The 19,663-nt window shown below is 40.6% G+C and overlaps 1 protein-coding gene across 2 annotated transcripts in view; it reads right to left on the bottom strand.

Moving 5' to 3' along the window:
- The window catches only part of FLVCR2 (FLVCR choline and putative heme transporter 2), a 51,490-nt gene that overhangs the window by 12,450 nt on the left and 19,377 nt on the right, over positions 1 to 19,663 (bottom strand). For both annotated transcript variants that reach the window (XM_070940968.1, XM_070940978.1), the window contains exon 4: positions 45 to 112. In XM_070940968.1, the coding sequence (XP_070797069.1) occupies positions 45 to 112 (68 nt within the window). The remainder of the gene's footprint in view (positions 1 to 44; positions 113 to 19,663) is intronic.

The following is a 19,663-nucleotide window of genomic DNA, read 5'->3' as shown; positions in this document are numbered from 1 at the left end:
AGTGTCAAATCAGGATGGTGATACCTCAACAGAGAATTACTTACTGGATAATGCAGCATTACCATGCGATTTAGCAAAGTTGAGAGGGCATAGAAGCAACCTGTGTTTAAGCCTGAAAGATACAGAAATATTGAATTTACATCATGCTCTGAATTTTGCTATATTTTGCAGCCTAAGGAATGAACTCTTAAACACAGAATTTACATATTCAAATGAAAAAAATATTATTCGCCCCAAACAATCTTGTGAATTTGTTCTAGTGTTGCAATTTTGGCGTTTACTGGAAGCTTGATGCATACAAGTTTGCATCATCGCTTCCATAACATTGGTGCTCATCTTCAGGAACATGTGCACATACAAACTGTCCAGTAATTGTGGACTTGTGTTTATGAAAAACAAAAAGCAATAATAATATTCAAGCACATGAATAGAATGGCGATTAGAAAACATCAATTTGGGATATGCACGAATCATTATCTAATTAAACAGAAACAAGAATCCCAGAGTGGGAGAAAAATAAAAACCAAATAAGATCATGAATCAAAGATTGCAAAATGAACTTCAATGCTATTTCACACTATGTCTTACATGAAATGGCATGAATAACTACATACAGATTTATGCTCCATGTACACTGAACACCTCAAGTTCAGTTGCATTTTTATTGCAGCAAAAATATTTCATGTTCATACATTTTACTGATAAGACTAAGTTGAACTTTCAAACACACAGATGAATCCGAAGAACTCACCTCACCCAAGTCATGTTCTCATCCTACGCTAAATAAATAAATAACCTCACCCAAGTTAGCACAACAGGGTCAAAAAGCAGATGCTAGTCACTGACCTCATGTTATCTGATTCCATATGCCTTAGCTAAGCACAGTTGTAAACTAATGTTGGACTAAAGCTTCTTTAGGCCCAAATTTGTTCTGCAAATATCTATTGTCCACCAGTAGACCCATTTTGTATGTGTGGAAAAAGGAGTGTCATGATGGTTGAGCATATCAGCACTGGAAAATATCATATTGTTATGCTCATATTTCTGGCGGATATTATGTGACCGTGCAATGCAACTCAATTTTTAAAGCGGGGGAGCTGGTTTTTGCTTCTATTTGTTACTATTATTTTTTAAAGGAAATGGTATTAGGAAAATTAAGGTAAGGGCAATACAGCAGCCAAGGGAAAGAAGAAAAGAGATTTGGACTATTGATGTACACCTAAGAATACATTAAGTATGCAAAGTGTTATGCTGAGAGACTATGATCCAGTGCATCATTTCCTGAGAGTAAGACCTTTTGAATTCAATATTTGTCTCTGAAAAATGTAGGCAAACCTTTCAGAAGGGCAACAGGAACACTTTACTTTGTACCCACATTCAAATGGCATCCTTTTCAAAATAAGATTCAATATTCAAAATGAAAAGAAGAGTTGATACTTTTCATACAAGGGAAGAAAACTGACCCAAGTATAAATAATTTCAAACGTAATGTCAATATTGTAGATCTCTTCTTTTCCTGAATTCCCATTTACTGAGTCATTGATTTCAAGGAAACAATAACAATGGAAGAAAAAGAAAGGTAGAGTGAATTCAGCTAAATTCACTCATAATGTTATCCATAACCTTGCTTCTGTTTTTGGCTTAGCAAATTGTGCAAGAAAACTGTGAGCATGTTATATGAATTCAGAAACAACTGCAATTCACGCAGCAAACATTTGCAACGCAACTTGCAACTTCGTATGCTGTGTGAAGGAGATCAAAGGATACAATAGAAAAGTGAAGTGTTGCCCTAGGGCCCTTTGGAATTCTGAAAGGCCCTGGTATTTGAAGTTTCAATAAAAGAATATATGTATAGCCCAGGGTGTAATTGTGGAGTCCTTGGAACTCTCTGAGCTTGGTTGTTTGCTTACAGGCATTTTATTATCCAACTATGTAACATCAGTGCAGAAAATAAAGTTGTCAGTAAGTGTGGAAAATGTGGGACTTTCAACTCTTGGTAGAATTAGATTCCCAGTAGATGTCAAGATAACTGAAATCTTCTATTTATCACCCCTGCATGCCTGTCTGAAAGACAGATCCTGATACAGAAAAACCTCCTCCGAGTCTTCTCCCTGTCCTTTAAATCTATAATAAACTAGCTGGATACCTGTGCTCCCCTACGAAACTATGTGATCAGGCCTGATAAATCAACACTTATAGCTTGAAAATTAATGAGTAGTTACGATCGACCTCTCCTCTCTCCTTCTCTCCCTCAGGCTTGCCCCACAGAAGCCTCTCCTATCTTATCCCCTTCTCTCCCTTTCAGGTGGGGAGTAGAATATCTAAACTCCCAGCCCACAGGCCAGATGAGTCTTTATAAGATATAGCCTATTTCTTTTTAGAAGTCCTTCATAAAGATAGTTAATCCATTGTCATAGAATCTAAATCATTTTCAACAATGCTATCTATAGAATCAACTGCTAACTCCTGGAATCCTACTTTATTTTCCATCTTGGGCTTCAATTAGAATTGATAAGTTACTTTATTTTCATTATGTTTTCATTAAGCAAGGCCTCATCATCTCTGAAAATCTTTTCAAGGTCTCGTCTGACTGTGCCATCTGTCTTACATGACTCAAGACAGAAAGGATATGTCAGGTGGAATCTTTTTGGTAATTTCTCTGTCACATTCAGGATCCAGAAACCTGAATGACAACATTGATACACTCACAATTTTATATCAGTCAGCACATAGCTCTTGAGTTCCTCTCAGCACAGAGCTACTTACCAAGCAGCTTATGGTTTCTTCAGTCTATTATGGTCCAAATGTTATTCCACTATGTTCCATATCAAGTTTTGTTCAGGTGATTATGGACAGACTCTAAAGCAGGCCTGTCAAACTGGCAGCCCATGGGCCAGATATGTCATGTGCAGGTCACGGCCAGCCTGGCTCCGCAAAGGCAAAAAATGGTGCGATATGTTTTGATCCGGCCCTTGACGCAATTGAGTTTGACACCCATGCTCTAAAGGTACCAGTGAGGGGTCCTTGTTCTTTCTGAGCTTGGTTGCTTTGTTGCAGATGTTTCATTACCCACACTAGGTAACATCATCATCAGTGTAGTGGAGTTTGCTCTCAATTTATATTCTAGTAGCTTGCCCTGTCAGTGTCGGTAAAAGTGGTTTTAGAGGTTATTTGGTTGGGCTGTTGGTTTGTTTGGTAGTTCCTTGATTGGGGCATTGTTTACTTGATTGATGGTCAGATGTTAATCTTGGGAGTTAATCTTGGAGTTAATTAAAGCTCATCTAGATGTTGATTGCTGGTGGGAGCTGTTTTCATCTTTTTCTGCTTTTGGCTTGTTGATTATCTCTTTGCACAGTATATAGATATTGTTTCTGTCTATGGGTCTATTGATAGCTAATTTATCAAGAGTGCCAAACTTCTAGAAATTCCCTAACATTTTAGGACTTGGCTTGATCTAGCATGGCACAGTTTCCCAACTGAAACTATGGTTAAGTATGTCCATATGTTGTGAAATTAAAGAGTTTTCATCATGTCTTCTGACTGCTAGTTGGTGTTCATGGATGCATTCTGCCAGTCTTCTGCCTGCTTCTCCTACCTAATGACTGTTGCAGTCATACTGTATGTTGTAGTAGATGATTCCTGTTTTTTCCTGAAGGCAGCTGGGTCTTTTGGATTACTTAGGATGTTTTGAAGGGTTTTAGTTGGCTTATGTGTTGCTGATTCCATGTAGTTGTAGTAGTCTGTACATGATTTCTGAGATGTTCTTGATGTATGGCAGTGTTATTCTTTTTAGGGCTTGTGCTGTGTTAGGTTGAAAACTCTTTGATAAAGTTGCGCAGATATCCATTTTGTTGGAATATGTTGTACAGATGCTTCTTTCCTTTTTCTGCTGCTCAGGATTGCTGCAGTGAGTTTGTGCTCATCTAAATAAAGTTCTTAGGCTGCTTCTCTTGTGGGAGGTTTAGTTTCTACTTTGGTAGAGGAGCACTTAGTTGGTGTGGGTGGTTTTTCTGTACACTATGTTTCTAGTTTGTATTGTGGTTTCTGCTGGTCAGGATGTCCAAGAAAGGTAGTGAGTTGTTTTCTTCTTCTCTGGCTAACTGGATTCTTTTGAAAATGTTATTGTTTTGTGGGTGTTCTCTAATTGGTCCTTTTTTTTATGTTAAGGTGTCAACTATGTATCTGATCCATATTTTGGGTTGTATTTGTAGAAGTACCATGGCTTCTAGACATTGCATAATAACCTCCACTATAAATCCTGAACGCAGCAGTCCCATAGGGGTACCTTTAATTTGTTGGTAAGTTTGTCCATCAAATTGGAAGTATGTGGTTAGGTAGAAATTTATGAGACCCATAATCCTGGGTGTTTCAATACCCACCAACACTTACAGGGCAAGCCACTAGAATATAAACTGAAAGCAAACCCCATTCCTTACTCATGATGGTATTTAGTTTGGGTAATGAAACATCTGCAAGAAAACAACCAAGCTCAGAGAATCAAGGAGCCCTTATTTCAACTCTGAGCTAAAAGTATTCTCTCCTGGGGAGGGCGAAAAATGGGTCTCCCGGAAGTTCCGGAAGTCTAGAAACGGGCCTGTTTCCAGCCTCCAGAGGGCCTTCGGACCCCGGGGGAAGCACTATTCACCCTCCTGGAAGCTTGAGGAAAGCCTCCAGAGCCTGGGGAGGGTGAAAAACACCCCCTCCGCTGTGGTGCAGGCATCCAACTAGGCCATGCCCACCATGCCCATGCCCACCCAGCAACGGGACAGCGAACCCGTTGCTAAAGGATCTGAAGCCCACCCTTGGATGTTCTCCTGGGATTTCAGGTGCCCTGCCAAAAATCATATTTTTCCTTAAACACTGCAATATAGAAATTCTTTATTCTCCTCCCACTTTCTTATCCAATAAGAAGTGTATGTAATTTGGGTCATCTTCAGGCAGGAAACAACCACTGCATACCACAACCATTTTGCTGCCCACAAGGTTTCTGTCACTGCCTGTGTTATTTAACCCTTCCTCCAACCAAATTCCCCAGCCAAACTCCAATGCAAATTTCTAATAACTTCCTAGCTGTAAACTCCCAGAAACTGCCTCTGGGAGAGGACTGGCTAAGACTGGAAGAATTAGAGAATTAAAGAATTACTATAAGGGCAAAAGAGCATCTAATCCAAACCTCTGCAATATAAGACAGCCAATTAACCCATTTTCAAAAGATGGCTCTCAATCTTTCTTAAAAACTTCCACAGATGGACTCTGATATAGATCAATAGAGGAGAATGTTATACGGAACTAACCATCAAGCTTTTTTCCTTCTATTTAAACAAATTCTAGCTGTTTGCTATTTAAGCCCATTAGTTCTGGTTTTAGTTTCTGTGGAAAATAGTTCCTGAACAACTTCTCTATGATACACTGATAAATCTGAACATTGATGCCATGCCTCTCCTAGGCCTTATTTTTTCCAAACCAAACATTTCGAGTTTTCTCATGCTGTCATTATAGGGTACATCTTCAACTCCTTGCATCATCTTTTTGCCCTTCACTGAATCTCTTCTAACATGTCAATATTCTTCTAGAAATATAGTGCACAGAACTGCACACAGTTCTCCAGTTGTGGTCTCACCCGTGCAAAGTAGAGGAGAATAAAGATTGAATGTGCTGTGATAAAATTCTTGTTCTAGCAGCTGTCTCATAGGGTTGGCTGAAGTTCAATTTGTTATCCATGATCTCAAGTAAGTCCTTCTCAGATCTTAACAAGAATCCACATTTCTTAATTATAACCTTTGTTACATGTTTTTTCATGTGCTTTTCAGTTTCGGTTCAGTATTCATTCAGCATTAACAGCCTAGTTTTTTACTTGCAAGTAAAGTAAAAAGTTTTCTTTCGCTGTGAGAAAATGATTCTGTGAATCTGATGGGACTTTTCCCAGGTTACTGCCCTTATATCTAAGAATTTACTTAAAACTACACCAGTATCATTCCTAATAGTGTGTTTTGCTGTGTTTCATTTTCCTAATATAATCAGAAAGAAACAAATGTGTTAACAGAAATACAGCTCGAGCATCCCCAAGGCACAGTACAATAGATTGGATTCCTAAAGAGAACTCCCAAGAAGCATTTAAAACTGCTGACAATTCAGATTTATTACCTAACTTTTACCAGTGAATTAATGACCATGGCTATAGCAATTGTTTCCTAATGTTTATACCAGAAATCGTGATCAATCCTTATCTGCTATTCTTTAAAAATATAGCTTGCTCTTTTTTGCCAATAAAATAATGGTATCACCTCATTGAGCTAGTTTGGTGTAATGGTTAAGGCATTAGGCTAGAAACTGGGAGGTCATGAGTTCTAGTCCTACCTTGGGCACAAAGCCGTCTGGGTGATCTTGAGCCAGTCATTCTTTGTCAGTCCTAGAGGCAAACTACTTCCAAGGTCTTGCCAATAGAACTGAAGGGACCTGTCCAGACAGGTACCAGGAGTCAAAAACTCACTGGAAGGCATTAAAAAATATACAGATAACTGTCTCAAAAACAGCATCTGCATAACCAATTTTATACTGTATGCCCTCCAGAAGCTTCCCCCAATGGAGAGCCAGTTTGGTATAGTAGTTAAAACATTAGGCTAGATACTGGGAGATTGTGAGTTCTAGTCTAGCTGGGTGACCTTGGGCCAGTCTATCAGCCTAGGGAGGAGGCAATGGCAAACCATTTCTGATTAACTTTACCAAGAAAGCTTCAGGGATTTGTCTAAGGTGGCAGTCACTAGGAGTCAATGCAGATTTAAAAGCACATGTGAGAACACATAGACACAGTCAACATCTGACTGTGATGCTGCTCAATATGGGGAATAAGGTTTTTTTTCAAAGGCTCAGTGGAATGGACTGCTCTTTTGGCAATATCCATGAGGGATCTGAATTCTGAGGAAGAATTATTCATTGTCAGCAAGGTTATTGCATGAAACCACAATTCATCTTTTTCAATTTCACTTTAAAAGCTGCAAAACTGAGAAGTTTAGAACTCTAAGAAGGTAATAAAGATGTACAAATAGGACTTCCGGTTGGTGATTTGCAGCGACAGGGTGTTGAGTGAGAGCTCGCTGCTCCTCAACACCTTTTAACATTGCGTTTTGGGGATCCCCTCGGGGGACGCGGGACCCGGAGAGCCCTGCGGGCAAAAGAGGAAGCCAGGCAAGCGGGAAGTGGGTGCAATCACCTCTCGCTGGACCAGGCGGCTCTGTCTAGCCAACGCGGTGAGCCGGCCATTGATGGCGGGCGCGAAGCAGCAATAGCCAACAAAGACGGGAAGCTAAGAAGAAGATCGGAGGTGCGGTGACAGATTTAAGCCTATTTCCCTATACCTACGATCATGCGGTAGAGAGGGGATCGGTGGTGTCGGGAGAGGAGTGCTCGGAGCAGCGAGAGGCAGAGACGGAGAGGGTGGAGCAGCTTGTACTCCCGGCGATCCAACAAGCCGAAGAGCAGACGAGAAAACGGGGGGAGTGGATTGCGTCTGTAAGGAGCTCTGGAGAGTGCGGTGTGGCGAGAGAGTAAAAGAAAAAGGAAAGACCATTGGTGTGGCTGGCTTTTGGTATTGGGATTGAGTGGAAGAAAGCAGGAGAAATACAGTGATTAGCTGTTTGAGGCTTTCAGCAAACAGGAAGTGCGTCCATTGAATCGGAAGAGCGGAACAGCAGTGGTTGAGCAAGAAGACGCTCTGGCAGAGACTATCACCATCGAGTTTGGTTGGAGCCCAGCAAAGTGGGAAACTGAAGAACTCCTATTCATACTCTAAAACTCCGTAAATACTATAAATACTATAAAACAACATACTTATACCCACATATTTATATGTTTATATTTTTCTTATCCTTCTCTTGAGTATCTGTGATATTAATAAGTGAACTCTGTTTTTCTCTCTAATTTTATAATTTTATATTTAATATTAATTAGACCTGTTAAGCCATCTTATAGATATATACAAAAAAAAAAGGTTGATTATATATGAGAATTTAGATTTCTATAATTATTACTAGTTAAGGGGAAAAAAAAATAGGGTTGGATTTGTATCCTACTAATTAAATTATTATATAGGATTTTATATTTATTTATATTTATTGTAATCTATTTATACCTATTTATACTTATTTATATCTATTATATCTATTTATATCCAACTTTTATTAAGATCTGAACTTAGAATTTATTAACTCATTAACTTATTGTGGTCAACTTATACAATTTAGAATATCTATTTGTATTTATCTATATCAATACTATCCATTAGGATCTGAAATTAGAATTTATTAACTTAAAATAATTACTTGTACTGCTAGCCTTTAACAATTTACATATATTACTTACTCTTTTCTAAGATTGAATTTAGATTTTATTAAGTGATTAATTGATTAGTATCGATATTTTGTCTACCTATTTGGAGGAGAATTATATAATTATATAATTAGTGATTGTTAATTGCTGGAAACTTTATAGTAGCCTACTACAGTATTTTGGAAATTTAGAACTTAGTATTAATTGGAACTTATTGAGAGTGTAGAGAGGACCAATAAAGGAGCGAAATAAAGGTCTAAGAAAGCTCCTCAGAGAAAACGTGGCAAGTGCCACTGGATGAGAATTTGGAGAAAGATAGAGGAGATAATAAGAGACCAAAAATCGGTTCTGAAAGAAATGGCAAGTTTGACCTCCACAATTGCAAAAACTGGTAAAAAAGCGACATCTATACCTACCTTAGCGATGTCTTCCCCAGCCACCCAGAAACCAGTAGAAGGTCTCCAGAAACTAGACAAACCCCCTATAACTCCTACACTGCAAACGGTACAAACATCTCTTCAGTCAATCCAAGAAACAATGCTTGCGATGCAAGAAAAACTTTTGAATAGTCACTCCGAATTAAAATCAGACATCCATGCTCTTGATTTTAAAATGAATGAGATCCAAACTGCTATTGCTAGTAACGAAAATAGAATTTTAAAAGCAGAACAAAGAATTGAAAAAAACGAGAAAAAACTGGACACAGTAGACCAAACTTTGTCGGCACAAAACAAAGAAACAGAAGACGCGCTGATCCAACTTGAGATGGACAAGGCCTCATTTTTCTTGCGTTTCCAGAACATCCTGGAAGATAAAGATGAGGATTTAGGTGATAAGATAGTGGAGTTGATTGCAGAAACTCTGCAGCAAGACAAGCAGGAAATAATTCGTGAGATTGACGAGGTGTACAGAGTTCAGACAAATTACGTAAGAAGAAACAGACTCCCCAGAGAGGTCCATGTGCGCTTTGCTAGAAAAAATGTTAGGGATATCCTGTATAATATAGCTCGGGAGGAAAAAATTACCTATGGGGGAAAAGAAATTAATATTCTGTAACAAATTCCGAGAAGAGTGAGGGAAAGAAGGAGAAATTATAGGTTTTTGACAAATCATCTAAACAGGAGAAATATAATTTTTAGGTGGCTTTTGCCAGAAGGACTGCAAATTTCCTGGCAAGGGAGGAAAATAAGAATTGATTGTCTAAGTGATGCTCAAGACTTTTTAGAACAACTAAGGGGAGGAGAGGAGGAACAAACCAGTAAGGAGGATAACGAGATAGTAAATACGGAAGAAGAGATATCCCAAGAGCAAATTACTAGGGAAGACATAGAAGAGGAGAAGAAAAAGGAGGATACTGAGGAAAGAGGGAAAAAATCAAGACCAGTGAGAGCAGTAACTTTAAAAGGTAAATAAGAACAAGAGACTAGAAACCAATTTCAGGAATGAACGATACCAAGATCATATCGGTAAATGCGAATGGATTAAACGATTACAAAAAAAGAAGGATTATATTGTCGAAATTGGTGAAACAAAATCCCGATATTATCTGCATCCAAGAGGTCCATATAAAAAAAGATGAAGCTGACTATTTAAATTACTGTAAATTTGGTAAAGTATTTTCCTCACTAGCTGAGAAAAGGAAAAGGGGGGTCGCTATCTATGTTAAGAAAGGAATAATGGCAGAATGTAAATATAAAGATGAAAAAGGGAGAATACTCATAGTTGAAATAATGAGAGGTAACTCTAGACTGCTATTAGTAGGGGTTTATGCACCGAATAAAAAACAAGGGAAATTCTATAGGAAACTGCAGGAACAGTTGGCAAATTGGGCACATCTTGAAATATGTATGCTAGGGGATTTTAAAGCCCCCCTCATCTGTGAGCTGGTTCAGGAGGGGGGAGCGGACCTGGCGGGTATTACTGAGACCTGGTTGGGCCTGGAGGGGGGGGTCCCCCTCGTAGAATTGTGCCCACCGGGTTTCCGCGCATTCCATCAGCCAAGGGCCCAGGGTAGGGGTGGGGGGGGTGGCGGTTATTGTAAAGGAAGGTCTTGATCCTAGGGAGGCCACTGTACCTCAGATAGCCGGTTGTGAGTCTCTCCTTGTGAAGTGGGGCCATGGGAGGCAGTTGGGCCTGCTGGTTACGTACCTGGCTCCTTGCTGCGTGGCAGCGGCCCTGCCCGAGCTCCTCAATGTTATAGCCGGGGTGGTGGTTGATACCCCCAGGCTTTTAGTCATGGGGGATTTCAACCTGCCGTCCATCGGTGAAGCATCTGAGGCGGCTCGGGAGTTCATGGCTTCCATGACGGCCATGGACCTGACCCAGTTAATTCAGGGCCCCACTCACATAGGAGGAAACACGCTGGACTTGGTTTTCGTCTCCGGTCAGTGGTTGAATGGCTTAGATACAGGGGATATAGTTATTGAACCCTTGTCATGGTCAGACCATTCTCTCCTTAGACTTGACTTCCTGACCGCTATGCCCCACCGCAGGGAGGCGGAACCAATTAGGTGGTTCCGCCCCAGGCGCCTGATGGATCCTGATAGGTTCCGAATGGAGCTTGGGCCATTTCCTGAGACTCTGGCACGCGACTCGACTGAGGACCTGGTGACCGCCTGGGATAGGGCGGCCGCTGGTGCTTTAGATCGGGTCGTGCCTTTGCGGCCTCTGACCCGGCGCCGAATCTGCCCAGCTCCTTGGTTCTCCGAGGAGCTGAGGGGGATGAAACGCCGGAAAAGATGCCTAGAGAGTAGTTGGAGGGCCAGTCGCTCCGAATCTGACCGTACACTAGTGAGGTCTTATATCAAGACCTACTTAGTGGCGATAAAGGCGGCGAAGTGTAATTACTTTTCCGCTCTTATCGCGTCGGCAGAAAATCGCCCAGCTGCCTTGTCTAGGGTGACTCGCTCCCTTCTCCATCTGGGAGCGCGGGAAGACCCCTTGCAAGGTCGTGCTGAGGATTTTGCGCATTATCTGCACGATAAAGTCGCTCAGATTCGGGAAGGCTTGGACTCCGACTGGGTAGGTACGGGCGGGTTGTCCGAGGTCTGTCTTGAGACGGTTATCTGGGATGAGTTTGACCCTGTGACTCCCGAGGACGTGGACAGGATGCTGGGGAGGTTGAACGCAACCACATGTTTATTGGACCCGTGTCCCTCCTGGTTGGTGCTGGCTACCCGGGAGGTTACACGAGGCTGGCTCCAGAGGATTATAAACGCTTCCTTGAGTGAGGGGTTCTTGCCTCCCGCCTTGAAAGAGGCGGTGGTGAGGCCCCTCCTCAAGAAGCCCTCTCTGGACCCAGCTGTTTTAGCAAACTATCGTCCAGTTTCCAACCTTCGCTTTCTGGCGAAGGTTGTTGAGAGTGTGGTTGCGCGACAGCTCCCCCAGTACCTGGAGGAAACCGTCTATCTAGATCCGTTCCAGTCCGGCTTCAGGCCCAGGTACAGCACGGAAACGGCATTGGTCGCGTTGGTTGATGATCTCTGGAGGGCTCGGGACAGAGGTTGCTCCTCTGTTCTGGTCCTATTAGACCTCTCAGCGGCTTTTGATACCATCGACCATGGTATCATGCTGCGCCGGTTGGAGGGGTTGGGAGTGGGAGGCACTGTTTTACGGTGGTTCTCCTCCTATCTCTCCGACAGGTCGCAGTCTGTGTTGGCTGGAGGGCAGAGGTCGACCTCAAGGCACTTGGTTTGTGGGGTGCCACAAGGGTCGGTCCTCTCGCCTCTCCTGTTCAACATTTATGTGAAGCCGCTGGGCGAGATCATCCGTGGTTTTGGGGTGCAGTGCCATCTGTACGCTGATGACACCCAGCTGTACATCTCCACCCCAGACCACCCCAACGATGCCCTTGAAGTGATGTCCCGGTGCCTGGAGGCGGTGCGGGTCTGGATGGGGCGGAACAGGCTCCGACTCAATCCCTCCAAGACTGAGTGGCTGTGGCTGCCGGCGTCCCGATATAGTCAGCTGGTGCCATCGCTGACTATTGGGGGCGAGACATTGGCCCCCACGGAGAGGGTGCGTAACTTGGGTGTCCTCCTGGACGCACGGCTGTCCTTAGAAGAGCATTTGACGGCCGTGGCCAGGGGGGCTTTCTATCAGGTCCGCCTGATACGCCAGTTGCGCCCCTTTCTGGATCGGGACTCCCTATGCACGGTCACTCATGCCCTCGTTACTTCCCGCCTTGACTACTGTAATGCTCTCTACATGGGGCTCCCCTTGAGGAGCACTCGGAGGCTCCAACTGGTGCAGAATGCGGCCGCGCGGGTACTTATGGGGGCGGCATGGCGCTCCCACGTGACACCTCTCCTGCGCGAGCTGCATTGGCTCCCGGTGGTCTTCCGAGTGCGCTTCAAGGTGTTGGTTCTCATCTTCAAAGCGCTCCATGGCTTAGGACCCAGTTATTTACGAGACCACCTTCTGCCTCCGATAACCTCCCACCGGCCAACACGCTCCCACAGAGAGGGTCTCCTCAGGGTGCCGTCTGTCAGGCAATGTCGGCTGGCGACCCCCCGGGGAAGAGCCTTCTCTGTGGGGGCACCCGCCCTCTGGAATGAGCTGCCCCCAGGGATACGACTAATCCCGGATCTCCGGACCTTCCGCCGGGCCCTGAAGACGTTTTTATTTCAGCAAGCCGGGCTGGGTTAAAAAATTTTTAATTGGTGAATTTTATGGGTAATGGGGTTTTAAATTGGAGAAGCCTAAGATAATTTAATTCTGTTTTAATGTATTTTAATATTTGTATTGTGTGTTTTTAATTTTGGCTGTTCACCGCCCCGAGTCCTTCGGGAGAGGGGGCGGTATAAAAATTTAATAAATAAATAAATAAATAAATAAATAATGGAATTGTAGATCCAAAGCTCAATTATAAGTGCGATATAACCAAAAAGAATAAAAGATCTCCCTTACCAAAGACTTTCTTTGATTTGGTGGATGAGATAAATCTAATTGACATGTGGCGCACCTTACACCCCCAGGACAGACAATTTACATTTTATTCCATCCCACAGAATTCCTGGTCCAGAATCGATATGGTTTGGGTTACTAGAAAATTGGCGTTAGAAATTAAGAAAGTTAACATGGGCACCAATACTTGGGCAGATCATAAGCTCCTTGAAATCAGTTGGTCCCATGATACGAAGAAAATACAACAGAGAGGGAGCTTAAGGACCAATCTCCTAAATGAAAAAGAGTTCACACTCAAATTGAATGAAGAAATCAAACGCTTCTTCTTAGAAAACGGAAATCGAGGGACAGCCAAAGAAATTGTGTGGGACACTATGAAGGCCTATGTCAGAGGAGTAGCTATTTCATATACTGCCTTTAAAAATAAGGAAAAAAGAAAGAGTAGAGAAGAACTTACTCAAAAATTATTACAAACTGAGGTTGAACTACAGCAATGACCGGGAGATGAGGCGATGAAACAACAGTGGTTGATGATGAGACATAGATTGAATCTATTGGACCAGGAGGAGGTAGCTCAAAAAATAAGAAGATCTAAGCACTATTGTTTCGAGAACGCTAACAAGTCAGGGAGATGGCTGGCATATAAATTTAAAAAAGAGAACGAAAAAAACCAAATACTAGCTTTAGAAGACCCACAGGGCATTCTGTTGACGAAGGAAGAAGACAAATTAGAAAGCATAAGAAAATTTTATGAATGTCTTTACAAAAATGAAGGAATTGAGTTAAACAAGGTAGAACAGTATTTGTTGGAAGCCAACCTTCCTCAAATTCCGGAAGAAGAAAAGGAAATGTTAAATGAAAAGATCACCATAGGGGAGTTAAGAACCGCCTTATCCAAAATAAAGAAGAACAAAACCCCAGGCCCTGATGGTCTCCCCGGGGAATTATACCAAAAACTTGATGATGCCCTGAAACTGGAACTGTTAGAAATTCTAAATGATGTTATTGCTGGCATAACAATCCCAGACTCCTGGAGGGAAGCGTATTTGACGATCATTCTGAAAGAAGGTGCCGACCCGAAGCAGATCTCCAACTATAGACCTATCTCACTGCTTAACACAGATTACAAATTATTTATGACTATAATAGCAGAGAGATTCAAGAAAATTCTAAACCGATGGATACATAAGGATCAAAATGGTTTTCTCCCAGGGAGACAGATTAGAGACAACTTGAGAACAGTCCTAAATACCATTGAATATTATGAACAACACCCTGGAAAACAGATGGCTTTAATGTTTGTCGATGCCCAAAAGGCATTCGACAATTTGAATTGGACCTTCATGATAAACCAAATAGATTTAATGGGATTCGGGACTAATTTTAGGAGGATGATAGAGAATATCTACCAAAATCAGAGGGCAAATATATTAGTAAACGGAGACAGAACCCAGACATTTCAGATCCAAAGAGGAGTCAGGCAGGGATGTCCCCTATCCCCCTTACTTTACATTCTAGCATTAGAGGTCTTACTTAGAAGGATTAGAACTAATGAAAATATCAAAGGCTTGAAGATTAGGAAGGAAATATTTAAAACACAGGCTTTTGCGGACGACGTTGCCTTCATAATAGAAGACCCATTAGACACTGGCTCAAAATTAATGCAGGAAGTTCAGAATTATGGAGAAGTCGCGGGCCTTAAACTTAATAAGAACAAAACTAAAATAATTGTGAAAAATATGACAAGCCTACAAACGAAAGAATTAGAAGATTTATTAGGCCTCCAGGTAGTTAAGAAGATAAAATATCTGGGAATATGGATTACGGCGAGACTTTCTTCATTAAAAGATGATAACTATATCCCCTTATTGCAGAAAACTAATCAAGACCTCGATAGGTGGAGGAGGCTTAAATTGTCCCTGACTGGTAAAATTGCGGCGATCAAAATGAATATTTTACCGAAATTTCTATTTCTATTTCAAAATATACCGATATCACTAGATAAAAAATTTTTTTTGGATTTGAATAAACATATCAGGAATTTTTTGTGGGAGGGTAAGAAATCGAGGATTTCTCTCAAGACACTTCAAGGGAAAAGAAATTTGGGAGGGTTCGGGCTCCCTGACTGGGAATTATATCAAAAGGCGGCAAAAATAATTTGGATAAAGGAGTGGATCAAATTACAAGAAGGTAGAATTTTGACACTAGAAGGACACGATCTCCTTGAAGGATGGCACGCTTACCTCTGGGATACAAAGGATAGGAGGAAAACTCATTTCTATAAACATAAAATTAGAGAGACATTGATTCGTACGTGGCTGGAAATTAGACAGAAGATATATACCAAGGTTCCTAGCTGGTTGTCGATTATGGATGCTCTAGTGGCCCCAAATAGAAGAGGGAACTATAAAATGGGCACATATAAGGATATCTTGGATGAAGAAGGGAAGCTCAAACCCTTGGAAGTATTGAGGGACCAGGGGTTTATTCTGGATTGGTGGAAATATCTCCAGATTAAGTCTAGATTTCAAGAAGATAGAGATAAATGTGGTATTGAAATGAAATATGGATATTTTGACAAAATTATTTGGGGACCAGATAAGAAAATGTTATCGAAAATCTATAACTTTATATTAGATGAGGATAGAGCCGAGACGATAGCTAAAAATCAGCTAAACATTTGGGAGAAAAACTTAGGATATGGCCTTAATTTCAATGACTGGGAGATAGCTTGGAACAGAAATTTCAAAATAACGAAATCGGTAACATTCAGGGAAAATCACTACAAAATGTTGCATAGGTGGTACCTAGCCCCGGACAGGCTGGCCAAAATATTTCCAAATTCCTCTGCTTTATGTTGGAAATGTGGAAAGACGGTCGGCACCTTTTATCATCTGTGGTGGACCTGCCCTGAGACCAAAAAGTTTTGGTTAAAGATTCGACTCTGGCTCTCGGAAATAATGGGACAGGAGATAGCCCTGGCCCCGGAATCCTTCCTCTTAGGTATGATTGAAGATGGTCTCGACAACAATAAAACCCAACTGGCAATTCAAATTATTACTGCGTCTAGATTAGCCTTTGCGAAACTCTGGAAATCCAACTCTACCCCCTCTGAAGAAACATTAGTAAATAAAATTCTAGAGTGCGCAGAGATGGCTAAATTGACGAGCGAGCTAAAAAATGAAGAGAACTCTAAGTACTACGAAGTATGGGGAATTTGGTATAACTGGTTAAAGAATAGGATAAAAATATGATAATAGGCTATGATTTGTTAGACACCCGAAATGGACTTAATTGTATAGAAATGTAGAGAATTGTATAGAACTGTATATTGTATAGTTATGGATGGAATTCACCTAATGTTTGATCTATGAAATGTGTAAACACTGCACCTCGGATCAAGATTGTGATTGTACATTGTCTTTTTAAAAATTGGAAAATTCAATAAAGTATTTAAAAAATAAATAAATAAATAAAGATGTACAAATAATTCAAAGTTTACTGGAGGCAGGGAGGAAGGGAGGAAAGGACCAAGTTCAGATGACATGACAGGAAATTTCTAATATTGTTATATGTACTTGAAAAGCCTCTGGTAATCAGTCTCTTTGATCAAACAACAGAGAATGATAAGGCAAGCAGAGAGCTGACAGTACACATTCCTAGAAACCATCTTAGACATTGAGACAACCAAAAGATTTGCCCTTTGCACTGTTTCTCTTTTTTTTTTTTAAAACAAAACTTCTCAGAGGGAAAAAACCTTTGAAGCAAATGACCCTTGAGGCAAATGACCCAGAAAATGAGCAGAAATTGAGGACTTGTAAAGTCCTTTGCCATTCTAATAGAGTCTATAAATATGCTCTTTATGTTTTCAGAACTAACAGGGAACAATAGATATCTTTGTTCGTAGATATTAAATAGAACCTGATACCAATGACACTAACAAATGTGTTCAGTCTACTATTATCAGCTTGAGATCCCAAAGGTGCTTTTTCAAGAAGCAACTGGACATTCTGGTTTTTCTTTGAAGACGTTTCACTTCTTGGATGAGAAGTGAAACGTTTTCAAAGAAAAACCAGAAAGTCCAGTTGCTTCTTGAAAAAGCATCTTTGGGACAACCATGAATCTCCATAGACATCAGCCTTATATTTACTCTGAATTGCAGGCTTTATTACTGAAGGATCTCACCTGAGTTTTGGATTTTCATGCTCTTTACTGATCTCTCTGCTGTAGTTAGTTTGAACATCTAAGTTGATGAACCTGAAAGCTTTTATAATGTTTTGGATCATTATGATCTTAAAATACAGATTTTGCCTTTTTCTATATAACAGTGTCAATTACACAAAGCAGTAATCATAACTACAAGTATTGATATATGCAGAAGTATGCAGAAACCCAACTGCCAACAGCTATCAAAATTGGGTTTAGCATATTTAAATTGCAAAATTTCAGGTTACTAGACGGGAACATTAAGATAGAGAATTTTGTACGCTATGCACTGGATATCTTTCCTGCTATGCACTGGATGTCTACATTTTTACAGCTCAGATAGGGCATACTTACCCAATAATTTTTTTTTTAAAAAGACACTCCAAAACAGTGGCATCCAAAACAGGCAAGGTGGCAGTTGTGGTGTTGTAATCAAAGTCCTGCCACTTTGCATTGTCAAGTTGACAATGCACAAAAAGGGCAGAACTGGGCAGTGATGTTGCAACAACCATCTTGCCTATTTGATGACCCCTGCAGACACTGCTATGCCAGAACCAATCAATGTTTCCTTTAAAGATGTGCTAAATGTGGCAATCAGAATAAATCACTGCCTGATTTAATAAGATATTTGAATAATTTATATAAGGAATAAGGCAGGGGTGAAATGCTCCCGGTTCAGACCGGATTGCCCAATCTGGTAGCGATGGCGGCAAGTAGTTCGGAGAACCGGTAGCAAAAATCACTGCGCCTCCCACAGGCCCAGCTGAGCTGCATGATCATCAGAGGCTTTTTTTTTTACTTTTAAAAGCATTTTTTCTACAACCTCTTCCGATAAAAAATGCTTTTAAAAGAAAAAAAAAAGCCTCTGATGATCGCGCGGCTCAGCTGGGATCATCAGAGGCTTTTCAAAGCATTTTTTTTTTTGCAACGTCTTGGCTGAAGAGGTGATTAAAAAATGCTTTGAAAAGTCTCTGACGATCCCAGCTGAGTTGTCTGATCAGCAGAGAGGTATTTTTTAAAAAGCCTCTATGACGATCCCAGCTGAGTTGCCTGATCAGCAGAGGCTTTTCAAAACATTAGAAAAAATGCTTTGAAAAGTTTTTTTAAAAAAAAGTTGGCCACGCCCACCCAGTCGCATTACCCCAACACTACCAAGCTACGCCCACAGAACCGGTAGTAACAAATTTTACATTTTACCCCTGGATTAAGGGGCTACTATGCAGATACAGTAATGCCAATGTTTTTATGCAGAAAAAAAACATCCATCAATTCGTTCATATTGTGCTAGGCAACATAACCAACAATAAAAACAACAGAAATCTCAGAAGAGCTGCCTTTTCAGAGACCTAAACAAAATTCCTCCGTTTCAAGATAAAATGTCAAGTAAGCTACCTTTAGAGCTGAGATGCAATGAAACAGTGTGTCTGAGGACATAAGGTACTCATACACAGTTGCAGTCCCACAAGAGATAATGGTCAGGAAGGTAGTTTTTATTTATAATTATATAATTTCCACAGTTTTCTTAAAACAAAAAAATACATATTCACTTCCAAAAGTGTCACTATCAGACAAATTCAATACATTGACTGCAGTTTTATGTGTTTAGATATGTCAAATATCAAGTCTGTTGCAGTTTTGAATGCTGCATATTAATGTTATTCCTGAATTTCCCGTTTTCAGACCAAATATAAATGGAAACAATCTAAATGATAAGGCAACAGATATAAACCATCCCAGGGGCGAATTCTGGGACAAACGTGCTTCCATTATCAATAGTCAAGGAAAATTGTCAAACATCCTAAAATATTCTAGATGGTAAACAGGATTTGGTTTTGTTCTCACAGTTGCTGTTTTAAAATAGTGAGCTATAAAAGTTTCTACAGATTTGACAGTAAAAGTTTTAAACTTGGTGATCATAAAATGGTATAACAAGCAAAAGATAAGAAAACAAGGATTAGCATTGATTGTATATTTCTTTTTTTCAGTAAAAAGGAATAATTATTTTTTTAAAATGATTTAAAAAAGCAGCAATGGGAAGAATAATATTTTTTAAGTGATAAAGAATGGAGAAAACCCAAAAATACAGAGTGGAGATAGGAGATAGATTCAGTAAGAATAGAAAGAGCCAATAATTAAGTCCAAAGACTAAGAAACAAGATGAGTTGAAATAAGATTTAACAACTATTAATATAAATGAAGAAGAGTAGAAAATTGTTGAAAGGAACCA

This window comes from Pituophis catenifer, unplaced genomic scaffold (assembly GCF_029215685.1).
Source record: "Pituophis catenifer annectens isolate HBS135680 unplaced genomic scaffold, rPitCat1.0.hap2 SCAF_1, whole genome shotgun sequence".
Lineage (NCBI taxonomy): Eukaryota > Metazoa > Chordata > Lepidosauria > Squamata > Colubridae > Pituophis > Pituophis catenifer.
Note: the sequence above shows the minus strand (reverse complement) of the source record. Positions and strands in the feature narration are given on the sequence as shown.